Consider the following 14,842-nt stretch of genomic DNA (forward strand, 5'->3'; position numbering starts at 1 on the left):
TTTTTTCATATATTTGACCCATTAAAATGCAAAATCAACTAAAGCAGACGCTGGAGTATTTCCTTACATTATTACTGTATCTTCTGGCTCTGTTCTGCAGAGAAGTCCTGTGCTCAAATGGACTATATTGTGGTAATATATCATTGGGGCACAAAAGTTGCTCCCCATGATTCTCATTAAAGGTTCATCCAGTCTTGCAGACAACAAACTTTAATATAGTGCAAACAAACCCTCCATTGACTTGTTTACTTATAGGATGGTGCAACCAAAATACAGATTATTGACCAGCACATCTTCTCCTTCCACTGACTGTGCACAAATAAAGAATTTAAATGCAAAACATAATTTTTAGCTCAATAGTTCCTTTTTTTTCTGTATGCATTGCATCCACGCCTTTAATTTCATATTGCTCAAAAGACCAGTCCACAATATCTATTTATCATTTTGCAATCCATTTTCCATGTTCTCTTTCCATATTATTATTATATTTTTTAAATTATAGTATAATTTCTCCTTTTAAACCTCAGTTCATTTATTCTCCACACTCTGCCCTCAGATAACACAACACCCCACCTCCAACTTTGCTTCCAAAGGTGCATTTAAATTTCCTCAGTCATTCCTCTGTGTTTCCCCACACACAAAATTGCATCTCCCCCCTCTTCGGTACACACATCTCTCTCTCTCTCTCTCTCTCTCTCTCTCTCTCTCTCTCTCTCTCTCTCTCTCTCTCTCTCTCTCTCTCTCTCTCTCTCTCTCTCTCTCTCTCTCTCTCTCTCTCACGCACATATCTCCTACAGTACCATCCCACCATTTAGTGTCCCTCATTTGTTGCAGTACCCGCTGTGGACAGCAGATGGCAGCAGCCTTCCTCTCTGCACTGATGTGGCGCTGTCCCTGGTCCTGAAACTACCCTTCGCTCTTCTTGCTTCGCACACTGGCTGCCAGCCTACAGCACCTGTCTGTCCATCCCAGTTCAAAATACAGAGGTGCGCACATTGAACGCGAACGCAACGTGTCTGTACTTGTTTCTGAGCTCCTGTTTGAGGTAGTTTTTAAATTCTGCTTTAAAATGAAGTTGGCTAAAACGAGAAGTTCGCCGAAGTGATGAGAGATTTAGACGCGCCTATTTCCCCGTTTAATATTACCACCTATAAAGAAGTCCGCTGGTAGCTGTGCCTTATTATTTTCCTATCCTTTTTTTTCTTTCTTTCTTTCTTTTTTTTTAGTGTGTGGGTTCTAAGTTTTAATCCTGGATAATAGCCTTCCTCACCTTGCAGGTGTAAAATAGAGGAGACGGCAAAGGCAGGAAGAGCTCTGCACCCTCATCGGCTGTCTGCAGTGAGAGACAGAGCAACAAACAAGAGCAGGGGCACAGAACTCCTGGGCGACCTCCTCGCCGTCTGACGTACCCAAAGCTGCTGGTATAAATGAATTCACGGCGTCACCAAGCTCAGATGATTCGCAGTACCAGTGAGCGCACCCGACTGTCAACACTCAGGGGCTACAACACACACACAACACCCCACTCACCCACACTCACACACGAGCGCGCGCACACACACACACACGCACACTCACTCACTAACTCACTCACAAACACGCCTGCGTCATGCGTCCTGAGAGCGACGGCACGAACTCGGTAACTCCGATGGACCCCGGTAAAACGCCCAGCAGCAGCAGCAGTTTGAGGGGCTGACTGTGTCCTGCTTGTCTGTCCAGTAGCGTGTCCCCCCCTCACTGCTCTGGAAAAAAGTTGGGCTGAGTGCGAGCGCATTATGGATATTATAACAGCCAGCAGCAACGACAGCAACGCCACCAACGGTTACCCTCAGGGGGTGGACGTGGTTACCGACTGGGACGGGGGTGAGAATGGCACCGGGTCTGGGTCCCCGCCTGATGTGGAGCTGAGTTACCAGATTATCACCTCTCTGCTCCTGGGGTCCCTTATCCTCTGCTCCATATTTGGCAACGCGTGCGTCGTGGCAGCCATCGCCCTAGAGAGATCTCTCCAGAATGTGGCTAACTATCTGATCGGATCCCTGGCTGTGACAGACCTCATGGTGTCGGTGCTGGTTCTTCCCATGGCTGCCCTCTACCAGGTTTTGAACAAGTGGACACTGGGACAAGAGATCTGTGATTTATTCATCTCTCTGGATGTACTGTGTTGCACATCATCCATCCTGCATCTTTGCGCAATTGCCTTGGACAGGTACTGGGCCATAACAGACCCAATTGACTATGTAAATAAACGGACACCAAGGCGAGCTGCGATCCTGATCAGTGTGACCTGGCTAGTAGGTTTCTCCGTCTCTATTCCGCCTATGTTAGGCTGGAGAAGCGCAGAAGACAGGGCGAACCCAGACGCCTGTATAATCAGCCAGGACCCGGGCTACACCATCTACTCCACATTTGGGGCTTTTTACATCCCCCTTATCCTCATGTTGGTCCTATACGGGCGAATATTCAAGGCTGCTCGGTTTCGGATTCGAAAGACGGTCAAGAAAACGGAAAAGACAAAAACAGTGTCTGACAAGTGCTTGGCTGTGTCTCCGGCCATCTTCCACAAGAAAGCCAACGGGGAGGCCGGGGGCAAAGGGTGGAAGCGCAGCGACGAGTCTAAAACAAGCTCTCCGTGCGTAAATGGCGCGGTGAAGCACGGAGAGGAAGGCGAGTCACTGGAGATCATAGAAGTTATCAGCAACTCAAAGACGCACTTGCCTCTGCCCAACACCCCCCAGTCATCGCAGGGCTACGAACATATGAATGAAAAAAACTCGGGGGCGAAGAGAAAGATCGCGCTGGCCAGAGAGCGTAAAACGGTGAAAACTCTGGGTATCATCATGGGAACTTTCATCTTCTGTTGGCTGCCCTTTTTCATCGTCGCACTGGTGCTGCCTTTCTGTGCAGAGAGCTGCTACATGCCCGACTGGCTCGGCGCAGTCATAAACTGGCTGGGCTACTCCAACTCTCTCCTCAACCCTATCATATATGCCTACTTTAACAAAGACTTCCAAAGTGCTTTCAAGAAGATTATAAAATGCAAATTCCACAGACCGTAACCACCCAGAGCGAGAAAAACATTTTGTTTACCTTAATGTAAAGTCAGTAATTGGACTGTATGGAACTGCAAAAAATAATAATAATACAGACGTTCATTCAGGGACAGTCTCTTTTCGGTGTGTGTTTAAGGACCGTGTAAAAAGTACATCCGGGGTCACTGACCACTGATGAAATGAGACAAGACAGGAACTGTCGCTCTTAATGTACAAGCTCATGTTTATTCAGTGTTGTAGCTACAGTATATAGCCTACTGTACATGCGACAGCAGCCATTGTTGTATTGCCATGCAAGACGTGTCATGTGCTGATTTCATGCATTTTACCATGAGACACGCGGGGTTTGCATCCTTACATCATGAGCTTTGTAGCCACTGAAACAATAAAAGCAATCAAACTTTGTCAATATGAAATATGAGTCCATTTTTATTTAGAAAAGAGAAAGTAATGAGACAAGGGGAGATTAGGCCCTGCTGTGACAAATGACTGTCCCACTTGGGACCTATGTCAACAACACACTAAATGATTAATTCCTCATGATCCACATTAATACATTGTAATGTGGATCATGAGGAATTAATCATTTAGTGTGTTGTTGAGCAAACAGAGCAGCCTTCAATTTATCAATCAATGTGACAGACCCTACAGATGATGATGGGAGGGGGGGGGGGGGGGGTCAGGTTATCAGTGCATGATGTGGTTGAGGTATTAGATTGAACAAACCTCACTGTCTATCCATCAATCTCAAAGTCAAAAGTAAGAAGAGAGCAATTTGTCCTAAAATAGGAGCAGTGAGGCTAGTTTGATCCCCCCTGCTCTCTTTTCTTACTCCATCCCCCCCCAAACACCCCTTCTCTTTATTTATGACTCCCAGATTGCCCTGAAAGAGGGAGTTAAAGAGAAAGTGACTGTGAAAGGTTTGCTCTGGAGAAAAATCGAGGGAGATGTATTGTACCATTTTCCATACAAATGTACGTTTACAGTGTTTGAGAGGAGAGCTTGTTACATCATTAACATCAAGAAAAAAACTGTGTAGCAAACACTCACAATAGCCCATAGTGGCTTCAACAGAAATAGGCAACATAATGCAAAGAACCGCAGGAAACCTCTTCACTGTATAACCACTCTCATCTATCAAACAGATCCCACACACAAATACACTTACTGTACACTCGATACAAAGATAGAGACTATCAGACATTAAGATGGGAAGCAGGAAAACAACTTTCAGGAAGAAGGCTCAGGCAGCATCGCTCGCTCTCGCTCGCTCCCATGCTCCACGAGATGGGTGGCTATTTGGCCCGTTGTTAGGGCAGCTCCAAGGCATCATGGGATGGTCAGAGTGGCAGGCAGGAAGGCTGGTTGAGCACAGAAACTGAAATGAGAAACATGTGACAGTTTAGAGATGACACCATTGACACATTTCTAATGAGGAGGTGTCAACACGTCAGAAAACACAATTAACAACTTGTTTGCTTGTTGTTTCATAATTAACCCCTGACAGCAGCAATGTTCATATGTCTAAACATGTGTAATTGACATATAAACCATAAAAGATTACTTACAGTGCAGTAGTGTAATAACTCCTCCGGTGCAGCAGCTGTAACAGTTAATGACAAATAACACATATTAAAACAGATATGTGTGATTGCACTTATTAGTCATTCATATGAGTTTGGAAGACTCATTAAGACATGGTGAGTTTGAAACTTCAGTTTAGTTTGACAAAAAAGGAACTCAAGATCCATTTTTTTGGGAGCATGTGACAGTCATAATCTTTTCTTCTGCTGTGATAGGGAGAGGTTTTTTATTAATGGATCATCGGGAGAAATAATTATAAAACTCACTTGATATCATGAATAACTCTGACAAAATTGTTATTAAATAAGATAGATAAATTATATTAATTCTATTCCATCTAATTACCGCCGCTTATTGTATCATATCTGAGTGATGCTGAGGTCTCAGCAGTAATAGGCTGTCTTTTCAAAAAATATTCTGCAACTATTCTGATAACTTGAATCAACTTGTCAGTGTGGCAGTAAAGCATTGGATCTTGATTAATTAAGCATTTGTTTGGTCCCAAGGGAGAGGCTTTTGATAGTATTTCATGTTCTGACAATACAGTTAATTAAGTGCGCATGATATTGCAATCAAAATGCATGTTTTCTTCCCAAATGTTAAATATAAACTAATTCATATTAACTGGTCTTTATACAAAACTTTAACCAGCACTGATGTTTAGTTACAGAACCATCAGAATAATTTAAGGTCAGGAGGAAGTCTTTACTGACTTCTGGGTTTGCTTTGGTATTGAGTAGACATGTTTAGGGGAGGTCAGCATCAACTCACTCAAGAGACTTTTAACTTTCATTACTGATGTCGGAAATAAGTCATGACGTTTCAGACAAAGCAAAGCAAGGTTAAGGAAGGAGCCAATAAACAGAAGCCAGAGAAGAAGATGAAGAGACTTCAGAAAAGTTCAGAGGGTCTCTCGTGAGTCTTAAGGCAGCTGTACATTTATGTATCGTCTCACAAGAAGTGTATTGAGGGGCAGGAAAAGTGTCATGATAGTCTAGCAAGAAATACCTGAACATGTAAAATATTAAGGGCAGTTGCAGAGCAAGAAGACACAATGTTAATTCAGCCAATGCCATCAAGTAGTAAGATCAATTATCCTACAATTTTCCAGTAATTACGAAGCCATCCACATTTTTATAAAACACTCAGTAAAAAGAACAAAATATGTAGGTTACAAGTTACAATCTTGGATTAGTAACGTAGCACATTCTTTCTGGTCATGCAGGAAACAAAACACCTTTTGTAAATGCATTTCCTATTGTTTATCGGGGCTTTTGGGAAACATCAGGATTCGAGGAGTAGTGTTTGATGAGATCTGGGACACTGTACTGAAATTCATTCAGGCTAGACTTAATGTGTTGAGCCTGATGTAGCACCATGCTGACTATTATGTTTCTCTTTTTATTTTTTTATCAAAAAGTAATGGAATATGTACTTAATTGGTATTATTAAAGAATCTCTACCTTGAAATTACAGTAATTCTTTACATTTATTGATTCATTTATTGTTGTCATGAATGATTTGCTATGTTTGTTGGATTTTATTTGATTTAATTCTACTTTTTTCTCCTTTTTTATGTTTGTCCTCTGGCTATACAGCAAAACAACAGACACACGTATATTCAGAGCTCCCATTTGTTTGTGGGTGCCTTGTGTTTTCTTTCTCCATCAGATAATTTTTTCTCTGTGCAGCATCAATGCTATCAAAATGCTTTTGGGAAAATTAATCTCATACCTGGGACCTGTAGGTCAAGCTCTGGGCTTATGACGAGCTCAGAGAGGCCCACAGAGACGTGATGTGAGCTGCCGAGCAGGGTTGAGTATATTTCTCAATTGTGAGTCAGACTGTGTGTTAAGACCATTAAAATCATTATATTTCAGTCCTGATATATGGGATTACAAAGCAGCCGACCCATTTTGAACTACATCGTAATATCAAAGGTCTGAATTGTAAAACTGTATTAATCCCACTCACTCTGGGATTCGTAAATGAGGTGTAGGTAGGTGAGTGCAGAGTGTTGGTGCACTATTGAAGAGGAGAGGAGAGGAGAGAAGAGAAGAGGAAAGGAGAGGAGAGACAAGAGGAAAGGAGAGGATTATATCAAATGGTACTACTAACATGGGGATTACAGGGTTTATTGCTTGTGTGCCACTGCCCTCTGGCCTAAAACTGAGAGAAGACTGTATCACAATCTGGCCTTATACAGTGGGCTGTTACTGATCCCATAGAGGCATTTAAGTATTGCTGAGCAGAAGGTCAAAGAACAGTCATAAATGCAAAGCTCACAAGATATTAAACATTTACACATGTTACACAGAGAAGTAACAGAAGGATAGAGGTTAAACCAAAGGTAATCCTGCTCATTTTAAAGTGACATTTAATTTGGCTACATTATGGTTTCACAACACAACAGCTCCCCCTTGAAAAGGTTGCAGCTGTTTTGAACTAACCATAGGGTCCAATACTATAAATGTAAGGTTATTATATCAACTGTATCTTACTGACTATTTCAGAAACTAAAGGAACCACAGAGATAATAGTCTTGTAGCATCTACTGCAAACTGACAAAGGGTCAATGCAAATATTTATATCCATTTCAAACCTAACAATAGACCAGTTGACAAACTTTCACTTGTCATAGTGAAGGGATTCAAAAGGGAAGTCTCAAAATAAACCTAAAAATCTAGGTTGATTTCAAAGGAAGAAGAACTGCTTTGGTGATATTTTCACAAACGACGAGGACTTTACAAATGATGAGCATAGTCTAATATATAAATACATCTAAATATATTTGTTGCATAAGGATTTCTTTCTGACATTGATGGTATAACAGTAAGGGTAAATATCTAAACTGTTGTGAGGCAAGTCCTAACAGTGAAATAAGCTGTAAATGTGGCAGCTGAATGTTTGAGACTGTATCTGTTACCTAACACCATGACGTGTTTCTTAGGTGTATGTAAGTTGTTGTTTTTGTTGTTATGGCGAAAACACAGTGTTGTATTTAAGTGAGCACCTAACATAACAAGGGTGTCAGTGCGTTTATGTGGAGCATTAGCAGGGCAATATAGAGGAAGAGTGAGTAAAGCAACATCGTAAACAGTGAAGATAAAAATAGGGGAAGGAAAAAGGGGCTTTGAAAAACAGTGGGAAGAGGAAAGAGGCAAAAACAAGGAGGAAGGAAGTATAAGGAAAAACAGATACGACTGAACACATGTTTCCTATTCACCCTTTCCTACTTCAGGGTCTTTTTGATCTGACAGAGTTTTTTCTCCAAGGATCTCACAGCCCACGATCTGTCACACACTGGAGGCTCGCTCTCCCTCCCTCTCTCTCTCTTGCCCTCACTCTCTCTTCCCGTCCATGTCTGAGAGAGAGAGGCAGGAGGGGAAAAGCACCGGAAAACTCCTTCTGACGTGCAGAAATTAGGCTTTAGGGCACTTTCAAGTATGGTGATTATTTTTTCTTGTACTACAGAGGTTAGTTTTCCTGATTTTGAAAAACATGTGTCATTTCTGCTTTTACAGGACAGCCCAAACACTGATGGATGAGATTGCCTCTCTGTCTCCTCCACACACAACAAACTCATCCCAGTGATGGAGGGCAGGCATCTTGTGTTTAAAGGACAACAGCAAACTGGAAAAAAAAAGGTAAGGGTAAACAATATCAAATGCTCTCTGCCACTTGCTGTTTTCACAAACAACTCAAAAGCATAACAGAGTCGTGTTCTAGTGCCTGTCGCTATTTGTATTGCAGGTGGTGAGGAGCACTTCACCTCAGCTTTTGAAATTTGGAAAGAACTCCTCTACATCTGCTGCATCGAGACACAAAACATTTGCTGCAGCTTTGCCTGTTCCCCTCTCTCCACAACGCTTTTCCCAGAGGGCCGCTTGGTGCTTTTTAGTAAGTGTCATTCAGTTAAAACTTTGATGAGGTAAAGTATGTGAATAGACACAGAGTGGATAAGATGAAGTACCAAACACCAACTGTGTGTCAAAGTCGAATGTCTAAATTAAGCCCACAAGCGCCTCTATCTTTGACTGCTTTGCTGTTTCTCCAACACCTACACACACATAGAAAGTAGAGAGAACTTTAGATGCATAAAGAGCACACTTTGGGGACCAACCCAAGTGTTAATGATAGTGTCTAATCAGGATGTATGAAGATTCCTGGTGGGCAGTGCTAGTTGGTGAAATGTGAGGGCGAGAGAGAGTGCAAGAGGGACAGACTTACAGTAGATAGCAATGCATTGTGGTTATTGGCCCAGTGGAGCAGACAAAACTACATTTGCTTTGGTCCCGTGTTGTGAAAGACAGGAGCAGAGCAGCTGTTTCACAGATGGAGTCCAGTTTTACCGAATAAGACGTGGGCAGAAGACAAGAAGAATCCAGTGTGAGTTAATTTAGTCGGATGATGTTGGATAGCTTTTTTTCTGCTGCTGTCTCAGTAGAAATTGTAATACACCAACTAAGGTACTTAAAGGCTGTATAATCATCTCAGATATAGAGAGTTGTTGGCAAAAGTTCCAATGAAGGAGAAAAACTGTAAAAATAATGTCTGTGGTTGTAGTGTCCAGGCTGAATTGTAATCTCATACTTTACTTCTTATCTACTTTTAAAAGAAATGCTTTTGGCCTCATTTACTACTTGGTTCTAAAATATGACACTGGCTGTAGCCAATGTGATAGAGTCTCCCAATATATATATATATTTGGCCCATTAATATTAAGAAAATGCCTTACAAGCTAAATGTCATTCTCTCACTTAATATATAGTGTGCCTTTATAGTTAAAGGAGTGATGACAATGCAGTACATGCTTTGACTTGCTATGACAGTGCAGTGTTACTGTATAAGAAGACTGGATGGTATGCAGCAGATGACAGCTCACTGCATCCTAAGAGGCTGGAGACTCTGCTTGTGATCATCTCTGATCTGCAGTGATGTTACCAGTCCACTTGATCTGCTACTGCTACCATTAACAGTGTGCCCTTACATTTAAACAGTTCATTGGAAATCTATACAATGTTCTTAATCCTCTACTGGAAACCTGGAAAGGCTGTTTAATTCTAGCTATTAAAAATAAGAGAATTCAACAACTAAACAACAACAACTAAAAGCTTTGTTAGTTTTTACAAAGCCAAATGTCAGTCAAAATGTGGGGAAGTGTATGTTAGTGTGTCAGTGTCAATGTGACAAATGACAATAGCCTAACTTCTCATCAGTGGTTAAATCAATGTGATCATTATCATTACTCACACTTTTTATGTGAAAAATGGATAATTAGTTGACTCGTTGACAGCATGAGATAAAAAATGTGGTACATTTAGACTGTCATATTATCTCTTTAGAGCCCATCATTTCATGTGGAGGAGAACAAAACAGGTTGTGGTGGGTGACTATTTTTAGATCCATATCATAAGTATAGGTGCTTGAAAGAGAGTTTAAAGTTTAGACAGTGGTTTAACTGCTTATAATCCCAACCTTCCATAATGTCTGTTAGAAATGACATTTACATATAGGCTACAGCTAATTCTGTTGATAAACACCAAACAATCCACACATGTGACACTAAGGAAACAAATGCAACATCGTACAAACCATTTAACAAGTTCAGTGTCTTAATAAAGTAATAATTTATATACACCAGCATATGTGCTGGAAATTTTGATTTTAGCTACTGGGACCCCAAACAAAATAGTCTTTTTGAAATTAAGTTGGATGGTTCTCATAAGTGCATCTTTAGGCGCTTGCCATCTACCATCAGCGCACTGCTGTATTGGCTGCTGGGTCATTATTTAAAATAACTAAATTAGCTTTATCATCTACTGACTTTAAAAGTGAAAATAATTCCAGCAGCCATCTATTATTCTAACAAATTAAAAACTTAATTGCTGGCACTGAAGCAACTTCACTAACACCAAATTTAAAAAAAGAAGAAACAGAATGGTAGATGGGGCATAAAAATTATAGCCCCAAAGAACGTGTCGTCTATCATCTTCTTCCTCTTCTTTCTTAAACTTTGTGCAAACTTAATATGCCATTAAAAGACTACATTTTAAGTTACAGGATTTGTGTTTGAATATTCCAACATTAATAGACTGTTTTAATCTCTCAGTGACCTCTGGGTTTGCATTGCTATCCCCGCACACAAAGCAATCATAATGCAGATTGCAGTGTTTTGCACAAATACAACATTAAATGCTGCATAGCATCATACATTTAATACTTTACAATCAGTACTAATACAGTGATACAGTATACTGTTCTGACATGGTCCATTATACTGCATGAGATGTACGTTTATTTTGGATAATATATCATTAATTAAGTGATTATTTACATGATTTTTAATTTTATTTTACTTGTAATTAAGTATTGGCTAGATGTTAATATGTCTTCCACCACTAATATTAGGATTATTTACACACACGAACACACAACACAACCCGTGACTGTAAGCTTCCCCTCTCCCGTGGCAGGATTCTCAGACAATCAACACAGTTTTTTTTTTTATTTGGACCATACTGCCTCTGGCACCTTGTTGATGCTGTCAGGAGACAGAGTAGGAGACGGAGTGATAGAGAGAGGATCTTGGAGGGGGAACATCACTTGGCTTATTGCATCATTTCCAGTGCCTGTCAGTGAGTGAAATGCGTTGCCAAGAGTAAGATCTATTGCCTTAAAATGAACTCTTTAACAAACAACCCCCCCTACCCCCCCACCTCCAGCCCAACCATCTCTGTTTTATCCTCTGCCAATTCTTACCTCCTGAAAATATGTTCACAGCCTTAGTATAAATAACTTAATATGTCAGCTTTTCACTTCAGGGATAACACCTTAATGTTTTTTTTTTTTTATAATTTCACATTTTCTCCCATGTCTCTGTAGCCTACAATTTACCAGTAAGAGTGCCTGCGCCCTCGGTAACGATGGCTTTATTGCTGCTTCATAGATAATAACAACATGATCTCCACACTTTTTATGCACTCAGATGTCTTTGCTTTCAGTCATGTTCAATTGCCAACAGGATACTGTCGCTGGCAGAAGATGTGCACGTTAATTGGACAAACACACACACACCAACACAAACAAATAGTTATTCCCACAAGGCCCATCAAAAGACCTGTTCTCACCTAATTAGGTCTTGTCTACCCTTTTTGCCAAAACTTAAACTGGTGTTTAACACTTCTGTTGCTTGGAACTGCAAGAAACATTACTGTAGGACTGTTGGTGTGTATTGTTTGTTCCATTTTACATGTAACATTTAACCTACCCAGGAGCTGAAGAAGAAAATGAGCCCCTAGGCTAAATCTGACTAATTACACAGAACATCATCATATTAACATTCATTAGGCTAATGTCATTTTTCCCTGATAAATAAATTAATAAAGTCATCTAGACGAAAGAAGGGGGAGGCAGATATTGAAATGTCTGATCGTTTTCTCCTCTTTGCTGTCAAATGCTCAAGGAGCAATAAAATGTTGAATAATCAATTTTCATTCTTAAAAAAACATCCCTCCTTATATAAGGGTCACAGCCAGTGTAATGCAATATTTCTCCAAATAAAAGTCTGCCACCCAGCAGGGCAGAACCCATCTGGCCCGACCAATTTGTCAGGCCCACTTTCATGTGCATCGGGTCATGTCTTAAATGACCCCTTCTCCTTATTTTGATTTATTACGCAGCAGCTCACTGGTTTACTATTGACATTGTTTTAATGTGCACTTTATCAGTAGGGAGAGGTTTAAAGATTTGTGTAAGGAAAATGGTTGGCTGACTAATGTTTAGTGAGGGCTACATTTACCATCACCACTGTTTGTCTCGGCTAATACAGTTGTTTTACTTACTTAATGCTTTGTGATGGATAGACCCATAAATTACTGCACGAACATGTGAACAGGGTGAATGAGATAAGAGAAAAACGGAAAAGAGAGAGACAAAAATACAGAGAAACGCCAGTGTTGTTGTCCAAACCAAAAACATTTTTTTGTTTTTTTGGTCTGAAAACAATGATACACTCCTCCTCCTCTCAGAAAGCGTATTTGTTACCAAAGGGGAAAATCCATAGTATGTGTGAGGATAATCAGAGTGCAGGATCATGGCTAAGCTGACAGCCCCAGGGCCTCTGAAGAGGAAGCTGCTGCTGTTGTATGTGGAGTCAGTTTTCTTTCATGCATAGAATAAATGCAGTATACTGCTATTTACAGCAGTGTGTGCACTGTATGTTGTTCGTCACATGTAGATGTGCAAGTTGTAGCTTGGTCATGTAAATGTGCCTGGACATGAGCAGACACCTCCAGGGTGTTTATATGCCTACATGGGATTGACAGGGCTTGTTTAATAGAATGTCCATAGCGCTCTCATTTGTCTGTTTTTTTCATAGATGTGAGTGTGTGGATTGTTCGCGTGTGTGCGTGTGCGTGCACTCACGCAGGTTTTTCACTGTTGACTAATGTTACTGGACAGTCCCCATGGCAAAGTCTGTCCATTAGTCTCTGTCACAGCCCAGCTGCAGCTCCACATATCTAAAGGATAAGAGCTCACTGACACTTAATCATTTGCAAACTGAGCCTCCAAAGGAGGCCAATTAGATACATGCAGTGCTAAAGGCAGCCAGGGGGCTCACGTTATGATCCTGACCATGTCATTTAACTGAGTGAAATTAGTGTATGTGAGTACATGCACAGATTTCTCTGGTTAGTCAAGCATTGAGTTTGTGCAAACAAGAACACATGTGCACACATTGTGTACCATTAGGGACATATGGAGGGTCCATACAGTATATGGGCACAATAAACCTTCACAGCATTTCCAGCCTGTGCTATTAATAAAGATTCAGTGATCTTGAGGGGTTAGGATAGGTTATAAAATCCCTGCTCCTCCACTGAGATCTCCTCCACGTATTGGCAATAAGCAATATAAATAATAATATAAGGTAACACTACATAATCAAGGATTCCAAATAGATTTCAGCGAATCTAAGTATAGACTGACTGGTGGAGACTTGAGCTGTGGTAAGCACATGCAAACAACCCCTGACCCGTCCTTCTTTCCTGTTTTCTCATCTTTGGACCTGATACTGTAACTCTCCCCTACGTCCTTCTCCCTTTTTAGAGCTCCTCCCATGCTCTTCAATTTTCACCTTTTTGCTCCTCTCTCACACTATTCCCATTGCAGCTCTCTCACTCCTCTCCACTCTGTCTTGTCTCATAGACTTGCCACTTAACGTCAACAGGAGAAGAAAAAAAAAACAGGTCAGAGAAGAGCAGCACCCACTTGCTGTCTGGCTGGCAGAAACCCTTGACCTTTCGTTCATGTTCCATTTTTCTGTGCAGTGGAGTCTGTCAGATGACCCCTCGTCATGAATGTTGAGAGACCCAATGTTGTAGGCTTTGCATATGTCCCTATGAGCAGCAGGGACAATATTATGGGAGGACAGAACTGTCCCTCCCAATTTTAAAGTAAGCCTCTTCGCAGGTTTTTTTTTTATTATTATTTTTTAAATTCTTAATAATTAACTTAATTTGACAGCACTGAAAAGTCCACTTAATTTTCCAGAGGTGGGTCGGATTATTCTCTCCTTAGCAACGCTGAGACCAAACCTACAGCCTTGAAGAGATCCTTCAACTGTTTTTGAGAGAGATGGAAATAGATGAAGTGAAATGAGTGAAGTCATGAGGGACTCATAGCTATTTGGTTCAGATGTATTCAATGATCTCGCTTGATGTTAAATTTTCAATTAATTTGTAGCTTCGCAAAAACAAAATTAGTTGTACAACACAATGCATCCTGCTTTTAGAGCACCACAATAATGTACATACTCATAATTATTCATAATGAATCATTAATTGTCATTGACACTGATGATGATTGTACTTCACCTCATCACTTCACCTTTTCTGTTATATTTCTGACATGCATCCACCACAGAGTTGGTCATTTTAAAACATATGCATTTATTAGGGCCGGGACTTTAACGCATTAATTAAGATTAATTAATTTCACAAAAATTAACACGTTAAAAAAATTAACGCATTTAATCGCACTTATTTAAATTTTTTATTTTTTTTTTCTCACGTGTGTCTACGTGCGGTGCGCCCGCACGCGAGAGAGGCGGCAGTTTGCAGTTTGAGAGGCTGACTGGCAGAGATGAGAGCTGGTGAAACGCTAGCATGGTTATTTAAAACACCATCTCTGATCTCTACCTG

The 14,842-nt window shown here is 40.7% G+C and overlaps 1 protein-coding gene across 1 annotated transcript; it reads left to right on the forward strand.

Moving 5' to 3' along the window:
* Window positions 1-1,775: 1,775 nt before the first annotated feature.
* Window positions 1,776-3,059, forward strand: htr1aa (5-hydroxytryptamine (serotonin) receptor 1A a; the record flags this gene model as incomplete). The annotated part of the gene is made up of 1 exon (XM_083978831.1): window positions 1,776-3,059. One exon carries the CDS (start codon window positions 1,776-1,778, stop codon window positions 3,057-3,059), a length of 1,284 nt encoding a protein of 427 aa, XP_083834957.1.
* Between the last annotated feature and the right edge of the window lie 11,783 nt (window positions 3,060-14,842).

Source organism: Trachurus trachurus, assembly GCF_905171665.1.
Source record: "Trachurus trachurus genome assembly, chromosome: 9".
Taxonomy (NCBI): domain Eukaryota; kingdom Metazoa; phylum Chordata; class Actinopteri; order Carangiformes; family Carangidae; genus Trachurus; species Trachurus trachurus.